The sequence below is a fragment of the Dasypus novemcinctus genome, chromosome 2, assembly GCF_030445035.2.
Source record: "Dasypus novemcinctus isolate mDasNov1 chromosome 2, mDasNov1.1.hap2, whole genome shotgun sequence".
Lineage (NCBI taxonomy): Eukaryota > Metazoa > Chordata > Mammalia > Cingulata > Dasypodidae > Dasypus > Dasypus novemcinctus.
In genome coordinates, this window is record NC_080674.1 from 78388598 (window position 1) to 78416227 (window position 27630).

Sequence of the window (27630 nt, forward strand, 5' to 3'; positions counted from 1 at the left end):
GAAATAGACTCCTCCTACCCTCCCTGGTACTGTGTTGCATGTTTTAAAGTAGGTAATCCTTTTCCCCTGTCCAGTTTAACATAATTATTTCTTATTCTGCTTGGGTGTCTGCAAGCCGCTTCTGGCTATAGGAAAAATTCTGAGAGGGTGAGCCAGAGAGACAGCGTGGTTCTGTCTTTCAGGCTGCCACATGATCATTTGGCACCGACATAGATGTGCCCTAGTATGTGCACAGGATCACTCTGCTGTCGTCAGAACAGGGCCAGGGATCCATGCTGGGGAAGGGCCAGCCAGGGTCCCATTAGTCTCTCCTGCAGCATTTGCCTAGTTACTGCAACCCTTTAACTGTTTTCTGAAGTTTTGAGGAAAAATGGCTTTGCCAGGTTTTGTCAGTTGTTCAAAGATTCTATTGGGAAACAGCACCCTAGAACATCTTAGGCTACCTCTTGGTCGACCAGAAGTTTCTAACAATATTTTCAATATGCCTCTTGGACATAGTTTTATTTTTCTAAAATCTACTCTGATAATCTTTTAATAGGTGGGTTCAGTCGGATACACTGAGTGTGATAACTGGTACAAATGATTTTATTTTGTGTTTGCTATTTATTCTTTTCTTTTGTTTTCTCTGTTGTCTTAGAAGCTGTAGGTTGTGTATATATTCTTATAGTGGCTACAGTTAAATTATTTCTTAATGTGTATGCTTAGCAGTCAATTCTTACAGTAGTATCTAAAGTTATCCTTTATTTCTGTCCTTTAAAGATGAGACTGTACTTTGCAGGCCTTAAATATCCTTTAACAGCCCAAGCCCCATACCTCAAAAATAGTTTACTATCATTTTGGATTTATTATATTTTATATATGAATCATAACAAAATATGTAATGCACTGAGAATGTATGAAGTATAATAATAAAATGAACACTGTGAAGTCAACTCAGCATAAGAGCTAGACCATCACTAGTGGCACTGCCTGCACCCCCTGCTTCCCTGCTTCCTCTCTAGAGGGACTACTATCCTGAATTTTGTTTTAACCCACTCTTGCATCTCTCCATAGCTTAAACTCATATGCATGTATCTCACTGTGAATTCAGCCCATAGTCTCAGGTGCTTTTTTCAATTGCCCTCCACCTGCAGCCTTGGTCCAGAACCAGCTTTTCTATGGTGTTTCAGGAATCCTGTCCCAGCAGACAATGGGGATGCTGCAGCTGCGCCTGGAGTCAGCAGGCACCTCCATTCAGTGGCTGGCTGGGGGATGGCATCCATGGCCTTCTGCCTCCGAAGCTTTGTCTCTAGGGAAGTCCCACCCCACTCTACTCCAAGTGGTGAAGTACTCATAGGCGGACCCCTTTCACCCCTTAAGCTCTCAGTCTTTCAGTTCTGACCACCAACCCTGGCCCTTTAGGATGTGGAGTCAAGCAGGCTTCAGCTTCAGTCCTGTTTACACCTTAAGTTTCTGATCTGTTTCTGCCTCTGAGAGGTTTGCTTTGCAATATCTTTTTGGATTCCGTTCCTGTATTTTAGCTTTCACTGCTATGTGTTTGGAACCATCTTGACTGGAAGTTTCCAGGATTCTTAAGTGGATATTCAGTCCTCAAAGCCAGATGTAACAGTATTCACTATTATTTGTTTGTTGAATTTTCTTGTATTAGAATTCTTTGAAAAGAATTACGGTGCTTTTCATTGGTCCCCATATGTTGTCTATGGACTGACTGCACTGGAATCACCAGATTCCGGGGACTGCTCCAAAAATTCAGATTCAGTAGGTATGGGATGTGGAACAGAAATCTAGTTTTTTCAAGTAAATCAGTTGGTTTGGATGAATTTTCAACACTGGGAACCACTGATCAGTACTACACAACCTGCAAGCCGTGGGGCAGAAACACTGGCATCATGTGGGAGCTTCTTAGAAGTGCAGAAATTCAGTTCTTCTCCAGACCTGTGCAATCAGAATCTGTGTTCTAGCAAGATCCCTAGGAGAATAACATGCCCGTTCAACTTTGAAGAGTGCTGGTCTAAACAACCGGCTTCAGTTAACCAAAATCATGGATCGATTCCTTGGGCAGCCTGGGTAAATGGAAGAGCATTTGGCTAATATTTAACTTGCCTTTCAGGAAAACTTCATATCACTGAGTGTGACCACCTGGGCTGAGAAATCATCATGAGGTACACCCTTGGGTCAGTTGAACAGGTGAACAAAGGCTCCAGGATGGATAAGAAGTCATTCGGTCAAAAACATAGAGCAAGAATGTATCTCTTCGTAAAAGAGATATGGCTCCTCAATGTGTTGGCTCAGAAGCATCTCCTCAGGAGCATATATATTTTTAATCTTTGGTCTGGGCATTCTTTTAAGTAGACTAGAAAGCATAAGGCCTGGGCTTCACATGACTTTGTCCCAAATGGCAACAGATGCATATAATCATGAGTCTTTCTCTGAATGAGGAACAGCATAATTAGGAGACGCTTAAATAAAAGGTAACACGCCCAACTTAGAAACAAGGATATCTTTGGCCTCTTTCAAACCTAGAGTTTCTCTTATTGGTCCATTCGGTCAGACTTTCCTAAGCATCTGCTATGTCCAAGGCTCCCTGCTAGATGCCGTGGGGAATGTAGAGATGGCACAATATTCCCTGACTACACAGTGAGGTCTGGCAGGTGGCTTTTATTGTTTATGACATTCTAACTTTAGGGGGCATGGTTATCTTGCCAAGTGTTTCTGTGCATCTGCTACCAATGTTACAACTGTCTTAAACTGTCTAGTGCCTTTGATTTTGTCTTATTTCATTTTTCTTGGAGAAAACATCTGTTCTGTTACTTCTTTGGAATGCCGAAAATGTTAATTAGTTACATCAGCCAGAGCCCTTGGGGTTATGGAAAATGCTTGATAAGAATATTTCAGGATGTGTTGGCTTCAGAGGGTGCAATTCTGAGCCCACCAGCAGAAGTTTGCTCCCATGACAAGAGGTCCAACATGGTGCCCCACTAGCCCCGCACCAAGCTGGCAGGAGCTCTATCAGGAGTGGAATGTGGAACTGGTGGGAAGAGCTGCAGGCAGGTGCAGTGTGGTGGTGTAGGGTGGGGCCAGCTCTCTGGGTGAGTGTGTGTGACTCACAGTGAAAGGCATGTTTTCTAATCTTGGCAAGAAACTAAAAAATAAGGGAAATATTATGAGGCAGCAGATCGATATCAACACGCTCTCATCTGAAAATCAAATGGCCTTTTCATCATCAGTGCCTGGAGCATTTACTTCCCCAGAGTGGAGAATTGATGTGTTTCAGCTTAGAAAGTGCTGTCCCCACTTCGCTCTCTGGGCAAGCTTTTTCTTAGCAAGGCAGAATTTCCCTTCTTCCAAATTGGGTTGGCTTGGATTTTTCTGGAAACGTTATATATGGCGGGTTTTATACACTGGAGATCCCATGGTGTCTGTGGGAGCTGACCTCCAAAAATTAAGTGGAATGACCAAGTGATGGTGATGTTGAGACTCAGTATGCATCACCTTTCCTGCCTATCCTGACCGCTCCTATCAGATGTGTCCTCTGGCTAGCCCAGTTTTGTCGAACCAGAGTTGTTACGGATTTTTGTCTAATATTTTAGAAGATAAAAGTAAAACTGAGAGAGATTAGATTATTTAACATAATGATTGCACAGGCTCTGGGCTCTGGCTGACCTTTTGTACTGTGTGGCTTTAAACAAGTCTCTTAACCACTTTAAGCCTCAGTTTCCATGCCTGTAAAATGGGGATAATACCAACCCCAGAGAACTGTTAAAGGGCTATTAAGTAAGATGGTATATTTAAAGTGCTTTCAGTATAATGGCTGGTCCTTAGAAAATTCTCCTCAAAATAGCTGTTACTAGCATTACTTTCCTAGGGACATATAGGGAATGCTCCTAAACCATTTTCCCCAAGGGAATTAACACCTCCAGCTGATCAAATTGGCCAATTATTTAGTATTATGTGGGCACAACTTAACAGGATTTATATGCATCGTCTACTCTAGAGGTTCCTCAGTACTTCGTTTTTCCTTAAAGCCAAACGCAGTGTATTCATTTCCTAGGTCTCCCATAACAAATTGCGGTAAATTGGGTGGATTAAAACAGAAATTTATTCTCTTGGTTCTGGAGGCTAAAGTTCCAAAGCCCAGGTGCCAGCAGGGCCTTTCTCCCTCTGAACGCTCTAGAGGAGCCTTCCTTGTTCCTTCCAGCTTCTGGAGGTTCTAGGCATTTCTTGGCTTGTGGCAGCACAGCTCCAGTCTCTACCTCCATCTTCACAGGGGCTTCTCATCCTCTGTGAGTCCTTCTCTGTCTCTGATAAGGATGTGCTCGTTGGATTTTGGAACCACTCTAATCCAGTATGATCTCATCTCTGTCCTTAACTAATAACACCTGCAATGACTGTATTCCCCCATAAGATGACACTCACAGGTTCGGGGCAGGAAAGTGTTTTGGGGGAATATATTCAGCTCACTATTCTGAGAATTCTGAAAATTGAATGTTTAATGATAGACATTGGTAATCCATTTGGAGATGTTTAGATACACCCTTCTTTAAAAAGTACACTAATACTAATAAGCACTGTATTGTCTTATTTGACTCAATTAGCTTTATTTTTGTCTTTTTCATAATTAACTTTTATCAGAGAAAATAGTTTTATTCTAATTTAGCTGTCAAAGACAGATTATTGCTATCTTCACAAAGTTATTTTTCAGTGATTTCTTAATGAACTTGGTCAAAGACATGGTTATAAGGATTTCCAACAAAGCAAGGCAAGCTGGAGCTGTTGGAAGATCCCTGAAGAAGTAGCTGAGAGTTGTGTGTTCTCTCTCTGCCACTGCTTGGCTTTGGGGAAATCAGTGTGCTCATCTGTTAAGTAGTGGTTGGCTGGGTCATCTAGGAGTCCCTTTCTGCTCAGAGAACTCCTAAGAATCAGGGCCCCAGTTTCTGTCATTGCTCCTGGAAACCCCAAATCTGTAGCCTGTGTGTTGCCCTATGTAGCCTCTCCTACGGGCCCCCTTGTTTCAGTCCCTCAGCCCTGCTGTGGCCAAGTCCTTATTTCCTCCTCCTAGCTCAGTGAAAGCCAGATTAAATGTGGCCATTCCCAGAAGGTTTAGCTGGAATTCTCCCTGGAGATAGAGGGATGCAGTGTATGGCAGTTTGAGGCCTTTATAGCTACACTTGAGAAGTAGTACAGGCAGCCTTGCTTTGCACTGTTTCAATAGGCACAAATTTTCATTCCCTTGATTTAATTAAATAATGCCAACCACACAATTCAAACTTCAGTTACCGCCGTTTATTAACTGCCAGTAATTGCATAAAGCACAGACTTTGCTGCTAGCTCTTCATCATGATTGGTGACCATTCATGTCCTTTTTCTCTCAAAGTCTCAGTGATTGTCATTGTATATCTGTTATTCAGTTCACATGCTGACAGCAAAGCTTGTAGTTGTGTTGCCTCCTTGTCTCTCAGTGATAAGAGCACATGACATTTTATAAAAGTGGACTATTGAAAGAGGCATTTGGACAAAAGAGATGAAAGTGTAGCAAAGAAAGGAGAAGTGATAATGCTGGAAGAGAAAATTGAATAGAATGTAAATGGAGTTATAGGAGGAATAGCTGACTGTGGAAACATTGGCACCTCTTTGGGAGATTCTAGATTTGTAGCCAGAAGAAATTAGTGAAGGCAAAATTTATCTACTTAAATTAAGAAGGTGGCTGTGCCAAAAAAAAAAAAAAAGGTCCTAGGGGAAGTAACGCAAGCAAAAATCTTTACATTAATTAAACTCATACGGATGTTTCATGACATTGAAAGCACAAAGTATAAAATGTTGGGAGCCGATCCAAATTTAGGGATGTTCAACAAGGTGTAGAAAAGATGCTCACTCCATGTTATAACTTATGTAGTCTATATGAGTGGAAGAAGAAAGGAAGCACTGTTCAAACTACTCTTAAGTATTTTTTATAATTTGCATTATATATTGTACATGAATTGGAGCACAATGTCTTGAAATTTTCTATATTGCATCATTTCATTTATTGAAATGTTGACAGCACAAGTCCCCATTGAAATTCTTTTTCTTTATTAAAGAAATTGTGGGTTTACAATCATGCATAAAATACAGGATTCCCATGCACTGCCTTACCAACAACAACTTGCATTGGTGTGGAACATTTATTATAATTGATGATAGCACATTTTTATAATTGTACCATTAAAGTCCATGGTTTAACTTAGGGTTCCTTTTAATCACATTCAGATACATATCTCAGTGCCATTAATTATGTTCACTACTTTGTGCTGCCATCACCACCATCCAATTATCAAAACATTTCCAGCATTCCAAATAGGAACCCTGTACATTTTAAGCCTTAACTTCCCATTCCGTTATCTTCACCTTTTTCTGGTAGCCTATATTCTAGATTCTGACTCAACAAGTTTTCTTTTTCTAATTGTTTCAAATCACTAAGTCATATAGTATTTGTGACTGGCTCATTACACTAAACATGATGTCTTTAGGGTTTTACCATGTTGTCACATGTATCAGGACTTCATTCCTTTGTACAGCTGAATAATATTCCATTGTATGTAAATGCCACATTTTATTAATCCATTCATCAGTTGGTGGATGAGTTTTTGAAAAAGAAATAAAACATTTTACTTTTCAATATTTTACTTATAGTATCCTAAATGTTTTATTTTTTCCATTTTTTTTTAAAAGGTTTATTTATTTATTTAATCTCCCCTCCCCCGCCGCCCCAGTTGTCTGTTCTCTGTGTCTATTTTGCTGCATCTTGTTTCTTTGTCTGCTTCTGTTGTAGTCAGCGGCACGGGAAGTGTGGGCGGCGCCATTCCTGGGCAGGCTGCGCTTTCTTTTCGCGCTGGGCGGCTCTCCTTGAGCGTGGGGCTCCCCTACGCGGGGGACACCCCTGCGTGGCAGGGCACTACTTGCGCACATCAGCACTGCGCGTGGGCCAGCTTCACACGGGTCAAGGAGGCCCAGGGTTTGAACTGCGGACCTCCCATGTGGTAGACGGATGCCCTAACCACTGGGCCAAGTCCGTTTCCCTATTTTTTCCATTTTTAATCAACAATAAGAGAGTTCTGAAGGTTTTTTTTTTTAAGATTTATTTTTTATTTGTCTCCCTTCCCCTCCCCCCCCCAGTTGTCTGCTGTCTGTGTTCATTCACTTTGTGTTCTTCTGTGACCACTTCTATCTTTATCAATGGCATCAGGAATCTGTGGTGTTTTTTTTTGTTGCGTCATTGTTGTGTCATCTCTCCATGTGTGCGGTGCCATTCTTGGGCAGGCTGCACTTTCTTTCACGCTGGGTGACTCTCCTTACTGGGCACACTCCTTGCACATGGAGCTCCCCCATGTGGGGGACGCCCCTGCGTGGCAGGGCACTCCTTGCATGCCATCAGCACTGTGCATGGGCCAGCTCCACACGGGTCAAGGAGACCCCGGGTTTGAACCACAGACCTCCCATGTGGTAGGCGGATGCCCTATCCATTGGGCCAAGTCTGCTTCCCTAGTTTTGAATGTTTTGACAACAATTTTTACAGGTCTCTGAACAATCCTATTTTTTCCCATTGATTTTTAAAAAATCTTTTATTATCTTTTATTTTTAAAGATACATAGATCACACAAAATGTTACATTAAAAAATTTAAGAGGTTCCCATATACCTTACTTCCACCCCAACCCCCACTCCTCCCACATCAACAACCTCTTTTATCAGTATGGCATGTTCATTGCATTTGATGAATACATTTTGAGCACTGCTACACAGTGTGGATTATAGTTTACATTGTAGTTTACACTCTCTTCCAATCCATTCAGTGGGTTATGGCAGGATATATAATGTCCTGCATCTGTCCCTGCAGTATCATTCAGTACAACTCCAAGTCCTGAAAATGCCTCCATATCACACCTCTTCTTCCCTCTCCCTACCCTCAGCCATTCCCATGGCTACTGTCTCCACATTAGTGATACAATTTCTTCTATTGCTAGAGTCACATTAATGTTATAGTAGAATACCAGTAAGTCCATTCTAATCCATATTTTATTTCTCCATCCTGAGGACCCTGGATGGCAATGTCCACTCCACCTCTATATTGAGAGGGGGCTTAGATCCCACTTGGCTGATGGATGTGATTCTCCTGCTTGCAGTTGTAGACTCTCTTGGTTCCCTGGTGTGATGGTTGACCATCCTCACCTCCCCATTAGCTGACCTGGGTAAATCCAACGAATCGGAAAGTAGGTGCTGCAACTCTGCAAAGGCTCATGGCCCAGCTGACACATGGACAACATACACAAATCCCAGCACCAACCACAGGTTTGTTAAAAGTGACAGAAGAGGCATGTGTAGAGAGGTCACATCTGAGTTCAGCTCCTCATACTCAGTAGCACAGATTGCAAAGTAGGGCCCACTGGCAAGGCACTGAACTCCAGAGCCATCTGCAAAGAGTGTACGTCCTGGGTGTCTCTGTAGCCGTCAGGAGCACCACTACCTGTAATTGTATCTACTTTGGCTGTCTCTGAGATCCTGCTGAGACATGTGTAAGCGTGACCCCTCTGATGACTTCCTGACTCATTTTGAAGTCTCTTAACCATACAAACTCGTTTGTCTTTACCATTTCCCCATTTTATTCAAGGTCTTTTTCTAGCTACATCACCAGCTGGTGCTTGGTAGTAATCCCTCAGTGCCAGGGAGGCTCATCCCTGGGAGTCATGTCCCATGCTGGTAGGAAGGTAATGCATTTACATGCTGAGTTTGGCTTAGAGAGTTTTCCCATTGATTTTTAAGATTTCTTTGCAGAGTATAATATGCATGGTCCTACATACCAAACAATGCAAGGACTACCTAGCATTGTGTCCTGACCCTGGACAGAACATAAGTTGGTCAAGGTCTCCTGCAGAACGATGTTTCCTCATTGTCACAGACTTCACCACAGATTGGGTCTTCATCCTCTAATCTTTTGCTGTGTTTACAACAGTACACTGAGGTTGATACAACAAAGCTGCTTCCTTCTCATGTCCTGTGCTTTGATGTCATGCCTTTGCTATGTCTATTTGTATTTACCACTTATTAGTGTATTTATTTTAATTATCTGCTTACCTGACTCTCTCCCCTGCTGGGGTACTAAGGACAGGCACTGGCCTATGGGCTGCCTCTGTCATCCTATTATTCCCAGCTCTTAACTTGACATCTTGAACAATAGGTCATCAATATTCTCTGAATGAATGTTCCTCATATTATTTAGAGCAAGCAAAAGAGTCAGTTTGCTTTTACTCTTTACAAATCAAGTTCAATTATATGCCTTTAATGATGTTTCATAATTTTACAAAAAAAAAATTTATGGGATTCATCTCAGTGAATACCAATATTTTTAAATGGCCATGTCTAACAAAAACCTCTAATGTTTCTATAAATGTTGATACATAAAATCACTTCAGTTAAAGCTTAGAGGGATGGCATTAGGTTTTTTTTTTTAGTTGCATGAAATAGCTGCCTTATGAAAAAAAACAAACAAACAAAACCAACAAATGAATTAGAAGGAAGTATATTAGAAAGAGTGAATTTTTTTTGCCTTAAAATCCAAGGAATTGTTGAAAAACCATGACAGTGGGCCAGCTCTGAGTACATTGGCAGCAGGGGTTTAAGGCTCTTTCTTCAATATCACTACTGTTAAGTCCCTTCTGGTTCCGATTCCAGCCTCTGTAACTCTGTTCAAATTCTAAATTCCTGGAAACAGAATATCATTGGCCACTATGGCCTGGGAGAAGAAGACAATCCAACCCTGGTAATTTGGGTCCACCACAATGACTTACGGGTGTTACTTAGAGAAGGAAGACATTTACTGAGCTGAACAGACATCAAAAAAAAGGTGATCGACTTAGTATTTATTCTAAAGTGTTTAGTTTTTTTCCCCATAGATTTTTTTACTTTGCTGAAGAGTTGAATTATTAAAAAATTATCTTTCAAATTAAATTTTTATAAATGGAAAGAATTTTTTTAAACATCTTTGCTCATGTAACATAAACACTACCTTTAATCAGTTTTTATACGTTTCTTTGGGAAACCTACCTTTTTAAGTAGTTAGATTTCCTGGCCAGCCCTCCCTAATCTAGCCCTCTGCTGTGAACGTGACCTCCTCTCCTGCCCTCTCACCCTCCCACAGTCCTCTCCAGCCGCACTGGCTTCCTTGCAGGTCCTTGAACACACCAGGTAGCCATCCTGCCAACTGCTCCCTCTGCCTGAAATACTTTTCCTTCAGAGATCCACTTGACGCACTTTCCTGTTTCCTGCAGGTGTTTGTTCAAGTGCCACCCTCTCAGTGACAACCACCCTAACCTCCCTACTTAATACTGCAGCTACCACTCCACTCGTGATCCTGTTTATCCTGCTTTAGTGTCTGTTGTATAGCCCTTATCATTCATTAACATTCCATATAATTTACTTACCTCCTATACCCATTGTTTGTCTGTCATTCTATCACTACAAGGCAAGTTTCATCAGGGCAGGGCTCTTTATTTTGTTGATCGATGTACCCTAAGCCATTAAAACAGTGCCTAGCACATAGTAGGTGCACAGGAAATATTCGTTAAATATATGACCTTTATTATTTTTTCCCAAAAGTGGGACACTCCAATCTTGTAAGGACTCTTAAGACAAACGAGTTTAGCAATATCAGTAGCAGGGCCCAATATGAGAATTGAGTTGTATTCTTATTAGTCAACACTTGAGGCATAATGGTGTCAAGGTAATCTAGATTGTTGAGATTCTTGTTTAGAAGTCAGTAGTTTAGCCAGCCAGATGAAAGGTAGGTTCTGTCCTCTTTTCTGATAGGCTCTGCATATCAAATTTCTCACATTAATACTGCAGCTGCACCAAGTAAAAGGCCATTGGCTTTTTGCACAAACCAACTTATCCTACCTGACTTTTTTCATTGTATCTCCCTTGTTAATAGTTTGGTTTAAAAAAAAAAAAAAGTTTGATTTCACAACCAAAATGTACCTTCCACATCTCTTGGGAAAGCTACCTCCTCTTTCTTCTTAGAATGAGTTTGGTGGCTGATGATTTTAGGAACATCCTGGTCAGGTCCTAGCCTAGAGTGAGCCCTTAACAAGTGTGACTGCTTGGGGGTGTGATTTCAAGCCATATCCTAAAGAGAAAATGTTAAAACCATGCTGAAAAATATATTCTTTCTCCCCTGGAAACATGGCATTTGAGAAAACAGAAAATGAGACACAAAGTTTGGGATCCTTCACCTCTCTGGAAGGAGTGAATTTTTATTTTGTTTATTGCCATGAAACAGAAATGTCAGGACATTGAGAGACAGACCAATTCCAAAAGGATTTCACTCCTCCTGTGCTTCCCAGGCACGGCTGGCTCCTACCCTGTGCCTGGAAGTGGGGTGCTTCAGTTGTCCAGTCACTTTGAGGGCAAAGTTCAGGGCTAGGTTTCCATGATCTGCAGCTGAGCCTCTGAGAGCACAATGAGGACACCGTTCAAAAGGGGAAGGAAGAGTGCTGACCCCTGTTAGGATGCAAGCTCTATAAAGGGGCTTTTCCTGAGGAGCTCTTATATTAGTACTATAAGAAATAAAATGTGTTCTTGAAAATTGGCATGATTTAGCATATTTGGGCTATGGAACTTTATACCCTATATCAGATCTGCAATGATGAAAGGTACTTTGTTCTGACAAGAGAGGAATGGTTTCCCTTCGGGGTCTTTTCGGGGTCTTTTCTAGAACTCCCCTCAGAGTGAGGACTTCATTGTGGAGGACAAGGAAGGCAGCGGTAGCCCAGTGTGATAGGGAAAATGGACATGGTGATCAACACCAAGGCCTGTCTCTGGAGATTGGGTTCTTTAAATAAAGATAAGTTCTTACTTTGGAGAAACACTTACAAAGGAGAACTCATGGGGCAAGTGAGAGGGAAAGTCCCAGTGAGGATAGGATTTGGGAACTTTTTGAATGAAAAGAGTGACTTTTGAGGTTATGTTGGGGGCTAGGCTGCTGGATATTTCTGAAGTAATTGACCCTATTCATGGTATGCCAATGGATTTTGAAGACAGAGCTTATGACTCTGAACTTCTAGAGTTAAGAAATATGATCACATGTGTTTGCCACACTAATTAAAAGGAAACATTCCAAATACAACCTTCACTGAGAAAGCTCTGTTATCAGAAATAGAAACGATAAAAGAGCTTAAGGTTTTATTGCAGGAAATGGATGTCCTCCTCAGTGGAGTCCTGTCCTTGGCACTGAAGTAGACACAGTTCCTACATCTCTGAAATACTTAAAAAATATCATTTAATACTGTATACTGCCATTTAGTAGTATACAGCCATTAAAATGATATTTTTGAAGCATACTCAGAAGTATGGGAAATATCTATTCCCATACACATTCCACTGTGGAAATATATCATTTTGACCATGTCCCGTTGTCTTTTAAGTTGTTTCCAGTTTTTCTATATCACAGTATCTGCAAAATAATATATAGTGACATATTACTATAATAAAAATGGTTACTCATAAATATTTGTCCCTATCTATTTCATAAGATTACTAGACGTGGAATTACAAGGTCAAAGAATATGAACTCTCATGAGATTTTTATTACATATTGCTAAACTGCTTCCTAGAAATATTACACCAAATCACATTTCCACTAACAGTGTCTAAATCAATGTAATAATACTACCAGAATATTTTCAAAAGCCTTTTGCAAATTGAAGGTTAAAAATGGTATCAAATCACTTATTCTGCATATATTTGATTACTAATGATGAGCATTTTTGTAAGTTTTTGGCCATTTATATTTCTTCTGTGAATTGTCTCTCTTTTTCTGTTTTTATTTTGGGCTATTAATATTCTTTGTATTGATGTGTAATAGCCCTTTATATAGAAGGAAGAATTACCCCTTGTATTAGTCAGCCAAAGGGGTGCTAATGCAAAATACCAGAAATCTGTTGGCTTTCATGAAGGGTATTTACTTGGGATAGAAGCTAACAGTCACAAGGCCATAAAGCATAAGTTACTTCCCTCACCAAAGTCTCTTGCCACATGTTGGAACAAGATGGCTGCTGGTCTCTGTAAGGGTTCAGCCTTCCTCTTCCTCCTAAGGCTCTGTGGTCCCAGTCCTTCTGTTCTAAGCTGTAGGTTAGCATAAGGCTTATCCCTCTCTCCCCAAGGCTTGTTTCTTTTCAGGCTTTCTCAGCTGTTCAGGGCTCTGGTCTCTTCAGGCAAACAGCTTGACTCTCTCCCTGGGGCTCCAGTGTCTAAAATTCAACTCTCTATGTTCTCCTTCTCCATGTTGTTTTCTCTGCGAGTCCCCACCCCCTTTGGTGTAGCCCAAGCAAAGCCCTAATCATAATTTAATCAAGCTAAGTAAAATCTCTGAATCTAATACAATCTAATATGCCCAAAGGAGCAGACCAGTTTACAAACATAATCCATATCTATTCTTGGAATTTGTAAATAATATCAAACTGCTATACCCCTTTTCTATTATATCTGTTGAAAACATTTCCTCCCAGTTCATTGTTTAGCTTAAATTTTATTGTATCTTATTTTTTTATTTTTTATTTTTTTATGTTTAGCTCTTTAATACCTCTGGAATTGACTGTGATATAGGGCCAGGAGGAGAATTTATCTTGCCTTTTTTCCCCAAATAATCAACTTTCCTGACATTATTTGGTAGATAATTTAAGATATATTATTATTCTAAATAGAAAAGCAATTTATTTCCTCCATTTTATGTTCTAGTTGATTATTGCAATATAGGAAAGGAATTTATTTGTATATACTGTTTTATCATGTTCTTTTTTCAGTTTACTGAATTCTTACTAATTCTTAATTTTTATACTTATTCCTTTGGGTTGTCTAGGTACAAATGGTCTGCAAATAATGATAATTTTATCTTCTGATTTTAGAGAGTTACCGTTTTTTCCCTTTTATTTCATGTCTCTTACATTTGCTACAAGTGTAAAAAGTATTATATATGACTAATTTCATCAACAAATAACAAGAAGAAAGAGATCGCGGGAGACCTATAGATCAAAAGAAACTTAAGAGCCATCTCAATCAGTTGTAATGTGGGAATCTTATTTGGATCATGATTCAAATGAAGTTTAAAAATGACATTTATGTACATCTGGATATTTGATAACTTTAAGAATTATTGGGGGGGTTAAGTATGAATGACATTGTGGTTTTGCTTTTTTTTAAGAGTCCTTTAACAGATGCATACTGATATATTTATGGGTGAAATTATGTGATATCTGAGGTTTGCCTCAAAATAATATGAGAATTGGGAAAGTGGGAAGGTATGGAGATGAAATAGGATTTGCCGGGAGTTGGAAATTGCTGAAGCTGGACCATGGGTACATGAGGTTCATTATATTATTGCCTCCAGGAGTATTTCCAATTTTCCATTAATAAAATGTTTTTAAAATGCAAGCATAGGGGAAGCAGACTTGGCCCAATGAATAGGGCATCTGCCTACCACATGGGAGGTCCGCGGTTCAAACCCCAGGCCTCCTTGACCCGTGTGGAGCTAGCCCATCAGCAGTGCTGATGCGCTCAAGGAGTGCCATGCCACGCAGGGGTGTCCCTTAGTAGGGAAACCCCACGCGCAAGGAGTGCGCCCTGTAAGGAAAGCTGCCCAGCGCGAAAGAAAGTACAGCCTGCCTAAGAATGGCTCCACACACACGGAGAGCTGATGCAACAAAAAGAAACACAGATTCCCAGTGCCACTGATAAGGATAGAAGTGGTCACAGAAGAACACACAGCAAATGGACACAGAGCAGACAACTGGGGGGGGGGGTGGGGAATAAAAAAAATAAATCTTTTTAAAAATGCAAGCATAGGGCTATATACCTTGTTTCTTATTTTAAATGAAAAACATTAGATATTTCTATGTGAAGAATGATATTGGCTATTGACTTAAAAGTTCTTGATGTTGAGAAACCATCCTTCTATTCCTAATTATTTAAATCAGAAATGGGTGCTGAAGAATATTAAATGCCTTGAGATTATTACATGCTTTTTTTATTGCCCCTATTACTGTGAGGTAGTCTTGCTCCTATTGCATTTCTCAGAAGACCCCACAGGTAGTTTCTTCCTTCACATTACAAATACTTACTGAACAGCTCGTTAGTGACAGCCCATGCTAGGCAGGAGGGATACCAAAGGGAACAAATCCTTGCTCTCCTGAAGCTTAAATTATAGTGCAGGAGATAGACCATAAACAGATGAGCAAGTAAGTTCAGGTGGTGGAAAGACGGTCTCTGGCTCTCTGACTGGCAGAGGATCTGGGCCCCTGAGCCAGGGTACAATGAGGGGGACGTGTGTAAACCACCACTGTCTTCTCTCCAGTGGGTGGCAAACTGAGGCAAATTTCCTTCTACTTAGCTCCATCAGCTTCACATTTCATAATGGTCTTAGAGTTCATTTTTCAGGTTGCTTTTTTTTTTTTAAAGATTTATTTTATTTATTTCTCTCTCCTTCCCCTGCCCCCTCCCCCCACGCAGTTGTCTGTTCTCTGTGTCCATTTGCTGTGTGTTCTTCTTTGTTCACTTCTTTTGTCAGCAGCATGGGAATCTGTTTCTTTTTGTTGCGTCATCTTGCTGCATCAGCTATCCGTGTGTGCAGCACCATTCCTGGGCAGGCTGAACCTTCCTTTGCACTGGGCGGCTCTCCTTATGGGGCGCACTCCTTGTGCATGGGGCTCCCCTACGCAGGGGACACCCCTGAGTGGCATGGCACTCCCTGTGCACATCAGCACTGTGTATGGGCCAGCTCCACATGGGTCAGAGAGACCTGGGGTTTGAACCGTGGACCTCCCATGTGGTAGGTGGATGACCTATCCATTGGGCCAAGTCCGCTTCCCTCAGGTTGCTTTGAGAGCCCTTATTTTCCTATGTCTTTATAGGTCTCTTGGTGCTAAGTTCAGAGACCTGGTCTCCAGGGACTGTGAGGCAAACACCATTGCCCTGTAACCAAATATATGTGTATGTTTGTTTATGTGAACCATAATGTGACCTGTGTTAATTATCCTGTGAATAATTTCACTATTTAATCTGTTTTAAAACGAAGCTTTTTGGGAAAACTAATACTGCTTGGAATTGTAATGAATAACAACCACTGCCAGACTGACTGAGCATCCAACCTGTGCTCAATCAGGTCTCACTCTAGCGTGTGTATGCTGCTAATAGTCACATCTTACAGCTGAGAAACTGCAGGCCAGAGAGTTGAAAGAACTTGTACAAAGTCCTACTGTTACCTATTGGAGAAGCTAGAATCTGAACCCAGATAGCATTGCTCCAGAGGCCTGAATTAAGACCATCTCTAAAGATCATTATTTCTGTCCAGATGACCATTTCTGTGTGTTTCAGGTTTTGCTGATCTTTGCAAAGGAAGATAATCAGAGCGATGGATTCTGGTGGGCCTGTGACAGAGCCGGTTATAGATGCAATATTGCTCGGACTCCAGAGTCAGCCCTTGAATGCTTTTTAGATAAGCACCATGAAATTATTGTAATCGATCACAGACAGACTCGAAACTTTGATGCAGAAGCTGTATGCAGGTACACTCTGTAATTTACTCTGCTTAGTAAATGTCTGTTTAACAGCCCATTTAAAATGCCTTTCATTTACAGATGTGTTTAGTTCCACCCCAAATATTTCCAAAATATGTGTTGACATTTCTAAGTAGTATCTACAGGTTTCTGTAGTAAAAGCTCTAGTTCCTCCTGGGGAGTTATCGTGCCTTTTCTACATTTCCACATCTGTGTTGCACTGAATTTGAAGATGTGAGTGGGTCTCTATAGAAAACTTCAGGGTGCTGATCCCCTCCATGTGTTGCTCATATTTCAAGAAAAAACATTAAAATCCACACAATTCTTATTGCACAGATTTGGTTTAGATTTAAACCAGATATTTCAATCCTCATTATTCTGTCCCAAAATGAGCATCAGAAATGTGTGAAATATCTATTTTTCCCTGCCTCACACAGATGGGGAGCACAAGGAGCAAAAGCAGCCACTGTGCAGCAGCAGAAAGTCGTCCAGGGACCCAGACCCCCTGCTTGTTTACAGAAAAGCTTGTGCTCTGGGGAGGAAAAGCATCCCTGTTCATAAATAAATGCACAGTCTGGATGAGCGAGTTCATTTAGCAGAAATAAAATGCTTTGAAGCTAGATGGGAAGAGATTGCAAATGAAATGCTAAACCAGGACAGACTTCACTTACATATGGAGCTGAAAAATTCTAGAATATTACCAAGTGAAATGAAAAGTAGGGAAATGGCTCCTTGGAACCTTTGGCATGCTGAGAGGAAGTTAGATTAAGGGAAGTTTCTCCTCAGAGGCATTGCCTTACTATATTCTTTGATGACTTCAGAGTTCCCCAAAGAAGAATTTTTCTTATGAAACTTTTTTTTTTATGTTTGCTAGTCTTAAATAAGCTAATCTTACTGCATAGAAATATCTACCTATTTAAAATATACATTAAGAAATATATTTTTCTTTTTAAATGGTTTTCAGGGTAAAATTGGGTCATTTATATACAATACCTGTTTTTTGTTGGCCTTCACTTTTTTTCCTTTTTTTGAAGTACCAGGGCTGGGATTGAACCTGGGCTCTCGTATGTAAAAAGCTGGCACTCAACCACTGAGCCACATCTGCTCCCCTGAATTGGTCTTTTCATTTGTTTGCTTATTTGTTTTTTGTTTTTAGGAGGCACCAGGAACCTAACCCAGGACCTCCCATGTGGGAAGCGGGCGCTCAACTGGTTGAGCCACATCCTCTCCCCTTTTTATTTACTTTTCTTACATGGTTTTGTAGTAGAATTACTATGTCTTTTATGTAGACATAGATTTAAGGCAAGCTTCAGATGTTAAAAAAAAAAAAAAAGAAGAAATTAATAGGAAGAAATCTTTTAATGCAGGCACAGGTCCAGTTTAGCATTAGCAGATAAGCTTTACATTATTCCTTGAATACAAAATGCGCCTCTGTCTTGGCTGCACAAAAAAAAACAGTGGAGGACTGTGTAGTCTGGAAGTCAGATGTACATACCTAGCGATATTTACTGACCATTGTTGGTTTTCTTGAGGGTGGCCAGGTTCCCCAAATGCTTGACCAGAACACACTCCCTAGAGTGATGGGGGGTACACTCCTGGCAGGTGCACGTTCTTTATTTTCACTTATGGCACTGGATGATATGGATTTTGAACTAGACTGGACCTCAGCCTAACATGCGTCCTAGGCTGCCCTCCCCTGCGCTCCCCCAGGTCTCCCTTAGCCCTCTCAACCAGCACCAGTGCCTTGGAAGGGAGGAGAGAAGAGGTAAGCAGCAGGAAGCAACCCAAAGTCAGAAGCCAGTCCCAAAAGAGGCCAAGAGAGTGTGTGCTCCAGCTGGTCATGTTCACGATGAGCTTTAGCCCCTGCCACTGGAGTGTAGTCACAATGAGCTTTAGCCCCTGGCAAGTGTCAGTGTAACCTTGACACTTCCTTGGGGTGGAGTAGGCCCAGCAAAGGTGACGGAGTACCTAGTGCCTCACTAGAGATTACAGCATGCCCCTAGAGCACCGTGCATTTCAAAACTTCAGCATGCTAATTGTTATTTCTGATAGAATCCACTAAGCACCTAAGTATAAAGTCAGTGTAGATTCACCAGGGCAGCACCTGTTCTATGGGGCGGCTGAATGGGAGGCAGCCTGCACTTGCTTTGGAGGGGTGTTGACTTACCCTTTCTGCCCCACAGAGAGTTAAGGCATTCTCTCTAAAGGAGCTCCCTCAAACATCAGCATCCGCAAGGGGAAGCTGCACTTCCCAGGTAGATAGCCACTGATCATTTTCTTGTGCTTCTTGCCCACAGAGTGGGCTTTCAAGGAATATGGCTTTGGAAAAGGTACATATTTTTCAAAAGGTTAGGAAAATTTGAGGTTGCCTGCAGAGGATGAAGCAATATGAGCTGGCTGTCTCTGGGGGAGAGGGAGTATACACACAGTAAAGTGGAGAGGAACAGAAATGGCAATAGCCAGAAAGAAAAACAGATACGCGTTGCTTCACAGTTACTCAGAAATAGCCTTGAGCCTTCTGTTCTTGGAGATGAGCATTCCCTTCGGAGGGATCTCAAAATAAGCAGAGGCCAGACCAAAGGGAGAGGTCAAAACAAGCATTCTTTTTGTAATAAGATTCAAATATGTGACTCTTTACTAAAAGGTCATCCAATTTATGATACCCTGACCAGAATAATTCAGAATCTGACTTGCAGAACAGCACACTTTGAAGAAAAGGCAGGGACCTCAAAATTCTGCATCCTTATAAATTTTTATCCTGCTATATTCCTAAGGAATAAATAATTTTAAATATAGGTGTGTGTCTTAGTACAACAAATATCATTCCAGTGACCATACATATAATAAATGTTATAACATTTTCAGTCTCAGCTGATGATGACCCAGGTGTTTAAAGTATTTGAGCACAAACAACAGTACAGTAGAAGAATGTGGGCAGCTCTTTGTACTCTTTAATAGGCTTTAACTTATATTTGTACAGCCAGCTGCCAGAGAGTCCTTTAATTTTTATTATAAGGTCATTTTTCCAAACTACCAAGTATTTTAAAAAGAAAAAAGATCCCAATTAGCTTCTCAAGTACAAACTGATAAGTAGAGAACTGTAAGACTCCCAGGTTTTGCAGAGTGGAATTTCAATCAGAAAACATGGAACTTAAGTGGAATTTGCCAGTTTTTGAAGTGGAAAGTTGGCAGCTCTGACTTGTTGGATCATTGCCTGGGAGTTTAAAAAAAATTTTTTTTTCAATTTTAATTAAACAAAGAGACTGTCCTGAGTCACAGGCCATCTTTCTAACGTTATCTTCCATGTGTTTTCAGGCTTTTTCTTAACAGAAACATTTGATTTTGTGCCACGTTCGTTTAATGTACCCAAGCCCAAATCACCTTGTTTGACTTGGATCCTTCTCCTTGCAGGTTGATCCGGGCCACAAATCCCTCCGAGCACACAGTGATCCTTGCGGTGGTTTCACAAGCGTAAGCTCATCCTCCCCATCCCCAGCTGCAAGTAGTACTATCCATTCTGCAACACTTGTCTGATGTAATCCTGTCTCTGAGCTGGCAAAGCAAGGGCCATTTATTTAGTCCTACAACACCAACCTCAGACCTGGTGTTTGGCGGTTTTGTTTGTTTCACACACCTCAGGAAAAATGTTACCAATTATCTGCTAGAAACAAATAGAAAATCTGGGGAGAAGGAGGTCTGGAGAGGACATTTTTGCTGTTTATCTTTTTTCTTTGAAGAAAAAAATAGAAAAACACTAATTTTCCATTTAAGAAGAAACAAATTGTAGCATGAGAACAAAGAGGTGCTAAATCCACTGCAAGAAAAGGATTGTACCGTTTAAGTTAGGACTGCTTTTAGCTACAAGCAGGACAAAAAAGATTTATGCAAGTGTTGAAAGGCAAAGAAGAGGGACTGAGCTGGAGGTGCAATTATACTGTAGGGTGAGAAACTGGATCTAATGGCTTTATTGTTCGAAATGGCCAGCGCTTAACATAAAATAGCCAATGGGGGGGCGGGGTGGGGGAGTTGTTTGTACAAGCTACCATAGTTAGAATCTTTGCAAGTATCAAAATTTGTTGTAGCCACTTAATGGCTGTCTTTAGCTTCAGGGAGCGGGAGACCTGAGTTAGGGCATAGATAGGACCTGCTGGGTGTGGGTCCCAAGGAGTTTGACTCGGCTTGTTCATTAAAGGAACTGCCAAGCTGGCAAACCAACAGGAAAGGTCACGCTCTCTAGGCAAGACTGGCTTAGGGGAGACTTGGCACTCTTTATTCCACAGCCATATCGATACCACGGTTTCAAAGTCTTGACCTCACCAGAGGACCCCACTTCCTGATACTCCTGGAGTCCCTTCTTAGGGGCTGTGTCTCTTCACTTTGCTCCCTGTCACTGGCTGTGGTCAAAGGAAAGGGAAGAAATTGTACCCATTGTTCCTTGCCACCTGTCTGTCCCAGTGGAAGATGGAACCCCGAGGGGAAGGATGAGGGCAGCCTAGCTGCGAAGTCAGTCTTTTCGGCCCCCTTGCTTACTCTTCTCCTCTGGAAACCCTGAGATCTGAGTGGGGTCTCTGTAGATACCGGAAGTGTACTAAGCCACACAGCATTTTCCCTAAGCCTGACTCACCCCACAGACCACAGAAGGAAGCAGTCCTTTTAGTCCTACTCATATAGCAAAACTGTTTACTAGTCTTTGACAAATAATGGTTACTGTGTCTTCTTTTTTAAAAAATTATTTTTCATCTTTTTTCCATTTTTTATTATAAAATATTTCATAAAAGAAATTATAAAGATTAATAATAAAAGGAGTGCCTGTGTCCGCATCATGCAGTTTATGAACTAGAACAGTATTAATACCTTTGGAACCCATTTTGTGCTTTTCCTCTATATCAAAGAAGGGTAGAACTTTGAGTTCCTGAAGCAGGGGGGACAAAGGAGTAGAGAGGACAGCTTTTCCCTGTAAGGCAGAAATCGTATATAGGTAATGCCACACGTAACCACTATTTCTCTTCTCATTTTCTAAGGGTTCCTCTATCCAGTCACTTTTGTTCCATTTTTTTCCTAGTTTTCTGGAGGGTGTAACCCGTTTTACTTGCTGGCTCTCTCGGGGGGCACCGTTTCTCTCTGGTAACGGAGGCAGCCAGGCTGTGGCATGTCTTTGTGATGCGCCAATCCACACCACCAAAGTCGACGTTAAGGAGAAGTTCTGAAACCCAAATGTAGGCTCAGGACAGGAAGCCTTCCTGTGAAATGGGTGACAGTGATGTTCTTGGTTCTCTTCCTCTCTCCTGACTTGGCATTCCTGATGTTGCCTCTTCCTCGCTTGGCTGTGGGGTCAAGCACATGACTTCCTCACATTGGAGTTGGGCCCAGGTAGATCTTGGGGTGGGAGTCAAGCTTCCGGAGGTTTGGGGGCAGCAGTGGGGTCTCTGGGGTGAGCAGTACACCCAACCTGTCCCTGTCTGGGGCCATCTACCCTGTGTTGTCATCAAACTTGGCTCCAGCTCCAAAGGGCAGCCCAGAGCTAGGGGAGTCACGCAGGGGTCACTCAGGTCACCTGTGGGGACACCTTCAGGTACACTGTTGGAGTGTTTCCTTCACTGTGTGTGTTGTTGTTGCATCTGGAAGGCCAACGGCGGAGCCTCAGTCTGGGACTGCTCTGCCACACATGCCAGTCAAGAAGCCGCTCTCAAAGCTGAGGCTGGTGCCTCGTTGCTCACTCTCCATGTCTCAGTGTGAAGAATCCTGGTTTGTATCTGCTGAGTGACCACATTTTCTGCTTTGCTGCAGATCGGCTGACCATGAAGAGGCCTCAGTCCTCCCTCTTCTCCACGCAGGCTTCAACAGGGTATGTAGAAAATGGGCCCGAAGCCCTCAGGTGCAATCTCCTTAACCCTGACTATCCAACAACAGCAAACAAAATGGTCACATATGACTGTTATGGGAATTAAACCCCTGGACATCAAGGAAGAGGGAATAACTGTGTTCTCATGGGATAGTAACAAGCAAATGATAGTCAGGTTGTGTTCCTTTTTCTCTCATAACTTTATATACCTTAGCTATTGATAAATGGTATAAAAACACGTCTTAAAATATCAGAACAAAATTCTGTAGCCCTGGAGTAATCTCATTTATATCAGTCCAGTCAATTAGATTCAATGTGTAAAAAGTGTAGTTATTCATCAAGTCCACCACGTTGGCGTACAGGATGCCTGTGTTCACTAGCGCCCAGCCGTAGCTTATACTGTAGGAACAGGTATGAGACCACTAAAGGTTCGCTTGGTTAAGGTCAAGTCTGGGTGTGTGGAAATGGAAGAAGATGATAGAGTGGATTTAAAAGAGAAAGAAGAAAGGGGTGGGGAAAGAAGATCAAAACATGAATGTTTAAAAGAAGCATAATTCGTAGTGTTCATGCAAATCCTTAAAGAGAAACCATGGGGGACTTTACTTTATGTGTTTGAGATTTTTCATAACAGCCATATATATTACTTGTATTTTTTAAAAGATGTTCATTTGGGGGAAAAAAATCAGGTAGAGATCCACAGTTGACTTATACAACTTTTGCAGCTAATTTAAACTCAAGTAATTGACCTGTAGTAGCCTCTGAACATGTAGTTTAAACCATAAACATCAGCAAAGAAAAATTCTTTGACTGACAACTACATGAATAACACTAATATTCAACTTGAAGATTAAGATTGATTACTCCAAGTAGACGAAGGTCTTTTGATAGGAGTAATCTGAAGTTCAAATAGATTGTGTGATATGTCCTTTCATATGAGACCTTCCAAAATAGGGTTCTTCCTGTACCTTATAAATTATGAAAATTCCTTTGGGTGCTTTAAGTAATGGTGCTTTGCTACTCTGAGCTAAAAAAAAAAAAAATCCTTTCTGTGTTGTATTCCACAGAGAAGCAGAAACTGCATTTGTGATGCAGTTGTTTTGTACTTTGGTAAGCCTCAGTGTGAAAGTAGCTGTGTTATATGAAATATTCAAGGTAGTGTAGTGGTTCGCAGTGTTAATAGAAAGGAATGTTTCTAATGAGCGTTATTCTTCATTCCCCTAACACCTTCCTTTTGTCTGTCATGTCTTCTCCCAAAGGCTGACATTTGGTTCTGAAAGCTGTTCTTTTGTGCTAGGTCTCAGTGAGAATACATCAGGCAGTGCTTTTGATTACTGGAAAGGAACCTCGTCAAAGAAAAATGGGCAAAGAAGTCATGCAGCTGAGACATGTTACCTTTACTTACTCATTTTCTTGAGAAACAGCCCTAAAATTATTCCCAGATTTCCTCAATTTTCTGTTTAATGCTGACCACCCCACCCACCCCACCATTGTCCTTTGAGCCTGAGTCAGGACCTTGTGGGAAGTGAGGACAAAGGCTCTCATTACCTGGGGACTGACTGGAGAATAAGACCCTGTAGGTTCTCGCCATCTCTGGTAGGACTCTCACAGGTGCTGGTGCGCTTCCTTTCAGAATTCTGCCCCCTATTGCTATGGAGATTGGTGTAGACTGGAGCCGTAGCTTCTGTCCGGACCGCTGAGATCGCACATGTATCCACTCACAGAAGAGCATGTGGAGGAGCAGCTGGCACTCTTGGGTGCGAGGCTGTTAAGTAAATCCAGGAGGGAGTGCCCCATTGTTTCCCTTTAATACATTTTGTAACTTGTCCACGCGGCTCTGGAAAGTTAATTTCCTTCTGTCCTGATGTGTTGCTGGTCCTCAGTGAGCCACAGTGCCTAAAGCCCTCCGTGGGAGCATGAGACACATTCCTTCTCAGGGACCACCTGGCATTCTGTAGCACTGGGTTTGATCAAGGCCACTCACCAGCAGGTCAGTGTGCCCCTAAAATGTGGGCTCGTCCTGAGGTGAGCATGTTGTACCTGCAGAAGCGCTCCTTCCTCAGTTACTGTGGCAGAAGATCCACTGCAGCTCATCTCCAAGTGGCTGTTCTCCTTTTTTAGGCAAAATTCTTTCTTTGGCAACTCCCTTCCAAAGCACCCGTCCAAATACGCCAGCTACTCTCGCCTCCTGTGGGCTCGTTTCCCCATCTCTGGGTTGTTTTGATCGTATTAAATCTCTAGCTGAGCCTCAGCCTTGTGTTGCTAGCTAATTGGCCAGCACTGCAGTGTTGGGTCCCTGAGTTGGGGAGTCAGGAACAAATCGTGCCACCAAATATTCCACCACAATGCCCCCTGCAGCCCTCTGTGGCTCTGTGAGAGTGGCCGGCCACTAAGATGCTCAGTCCCTTCTCAGCCTCTTAGTGGCCAGCACCTTAGCAAAAAAGGCAAAGCTGCTGTTTTATCTCAATCTTTGTGTGCTTTTTTTTCTAATTGTAATCATGCTTATTCAGTTCAGCAAGTATTTATGGAGCATTTACTGTGTGCAACGTGATGTGCCTGCCAGGGATACAAATATAAGACACAGTACCTCCCTTGAGAGGCTTACTGTGGAGTATCAAGTGCGGGGAGCTAAGATTTATGATTTGTCAGGCTCTGTTCTTAATCCTCACCTACACAGGAGGAATTCATGCTTTTCTCTATTTTTGCAGGGTAGGAAACAGGCTCAACACAATTAACTAGCTTGCCAGAACTTACACTCATGACAAAGTCAAGATGCAAATGCTTGTTTAACTCCAAACTCCATATTCGATCCACTAAAATGGAATTTCCCGAACTGTTCCACAGAATACTAGTTTCCAACGTCTTTTACTAGATCTCCATGAAAAGAGCCTTTTGTGATCTGATAAGTTTGGGAAACAAGAGAAGACTCCGTTCCCCTGAACCCCGTCCACGAGACGCCAAAGTGTCCGTTAGCGCCATTGCACATCTGCTGCTGAATGCGCTACCAAGTCCTGTAGTAAAGAAGCTGCCTAACTTAATGTGTCAACGTTTTCTAAACATTTTATCTTAAGAACCTTTTTTGTGTCTTAGGAAACATCAGCTAACACTGCTCAGAGCTTTGTTACAGGCTAATAGGTCGTCTTCACCGATTCAAAAGCAAAGCTGAACCTAACCATGTTTAACTTTGTTTTGTAAATAGAAGGTATGTCCCTTCTGTTATTACAGAAGTTGTGAGCTTACAAAACAACCATGCATAACATACAGGATTCCCAGGTGTCACCCACCACCAACACCTTGCATTGTTGTGGAATATTTGTTACGAATAATAAAATAACATCATCAAAATATTACTGCTAGTCCATAGCTTACATTTGGTGTATTTTTACCCAAAACCACCGTGTTGCTCACACCATGTATTAGTGGTTTTTTTATTTGTTATAGTTCATGAGAGAACTCACATTTGTACTGTTAACCACAGTTTCCATCCTCTACCGCAGGGTTCACTGTGATATATGGTCCCATGCCTTGTACAGGCCATCCGAAGTGTACACTCAATGGCTCTCAGTTTCACCCCAGAGTTGTGCTGTCATCACCTTGGTCAATTTTAGCACATTTTCATTACTCCAAAAGGAAAAACCCCATATACCTTTATACCCACTATTGTTGACCCTTAGCATTGATGTAGTACCTTCTTTTCCATTGATGCCTGACTATTACAATATTACAATTAACTTGTCTGTAAGTTACATTAGTTGTATCTTTCCCATATATCACCATATTCTTAACACCATGTAATAGTGAAGTACATTTGTTCTAGTCATAAAAGAACATTCTTGTATTTGGAATATTAACAACAATCCTCATCTACCACTAAGTTCACTGTATTATAAAGTTCCTAAATTATCCTCTAGCATTCTTTCACTGACATTTATATCCCTAGACTACCCCTTTCAGCCACAACCACATTTATAAATCAGCAGGGTATACTCACTATAATGTGTTACCATCAACTCTACCTATTTTCACATATTTACAAACTTATTCAAAATTCTACTTCATTAAGGGGCAGCTCCTCCTTCTCAACCTTCATTCTATCTCCTAGTAACCTATACTCTAGAGTTTAACTCCATGAGTTTACTCATCATATTTAGCTCATATTAGTGAGACATGTTGTGTCTGGCTTGTCTCACTCAACATAATGTCCTCAAGGTCCATCCATATTGTCATATGCATCCAGACTTCATTCCTTCCTATAGCTGAATAGTATCCCACTGTATGTATGTATCACATTTTGCTTATCCATTCTTCCACTGATGGACACTTGGGTTGTTTACATCTTTTAGCAAGTGTGAATAATGCTGTTATGAACAAAAGTGTGTTCATATCTGTTCACATCCCTGCTTTCAGTTCTTCTGTGTCCCTAGTAGCAGGATTGGCAGATCATATGACAGTTCTATATTTAGCTTCCTGAGGAACTACCAAACTGTCTTCCACAGAGGCTGCACCGTTTTATACTCCCACCAACAGTGAAGGAGTGTTCCTATTTTTCCACATCATCCCAGTACTTGTAGTTTTTGTTTTCTTAATAATGGCCATTCTATAAGGTGTGAGATGTTATCTCATTGTAGTTTTGATCTGCATTTCCCTAATAGTAGTGTTGAACATCTTTTTATATGCATTTTTGCCATTTGTATTTCTTCTTTGGAAAAATGTCTTTTCAGGTTTTTGCCCATTTTTTGATTGGGTTGCTTGTCTTTTTATCATTGAGTTGTATATGCTCTTTATATAGCATGGAAATCAAACCTTTATCAGATATGTGGTTACCAAATATTTTCTCCCATTGAGTGGGCAGCCTTTTCACCTTCTTGACAAAGTCATTTGATGGACAAAAGTGTTTAAAGTCAGGAAGTGAGAGTCCTCCAACTTTATTCTTCTTTTTAAAGATATTTTTTGGCTATTCTAGACCCCTTATCTTTTCAAATAAATTTGATAATTGGCTTTTCCATTTCTGGGGAAAAAAGGGGTATTGGAAGTTTATTGTGATTGTGCTTAATCTGTAAATCAATTTGAGTAGAATTGAAATCGTAACAATATTTCATCTTCCAATCCACAAACATGGAATGTTCTTCCATTTATTTAAATCCTCATTGGTTTCTTTTAGCAATGTTTTGTAGTTGTTCTTTTTTAAAGATTCGTTCTATTTATTTATTCTCTC

At 41.2% G+C, this 27630-nt stretch overlaps 1 protein-coding gene across 5 annotated transcripts in view; it reads left to right on the plus strand.

Moving 5' to 3' along the window:
- The window catches only part of PDE8B (phosphodiesterase 8B), a 347153-nt gene that overhangs the window by 190418 nt on the left and 129105 nt on the right, over positions 1 to 27630 (plus strand). For all 5 annotated transcript variants that reach the window (XM_058275154.1, XM_058275158.1, XM_071208674.1 and 2 more), the window contains 3 exons: positions 16395 to 16585; positions 19988 to 20047; positions 22364 to 22421. In XM_058275154.1, the coding sequence (XP_058131137.1) occupies positions 16395 to 16585; positions 19988 to 20047; positions 22364 to 22421 (309 nt within the window). The remainder of the gene's footprint in view (positions 1 to 16394; positions 16586 to 19987; positions 20048 to 22363; positions 22422 to 27630) is intronic.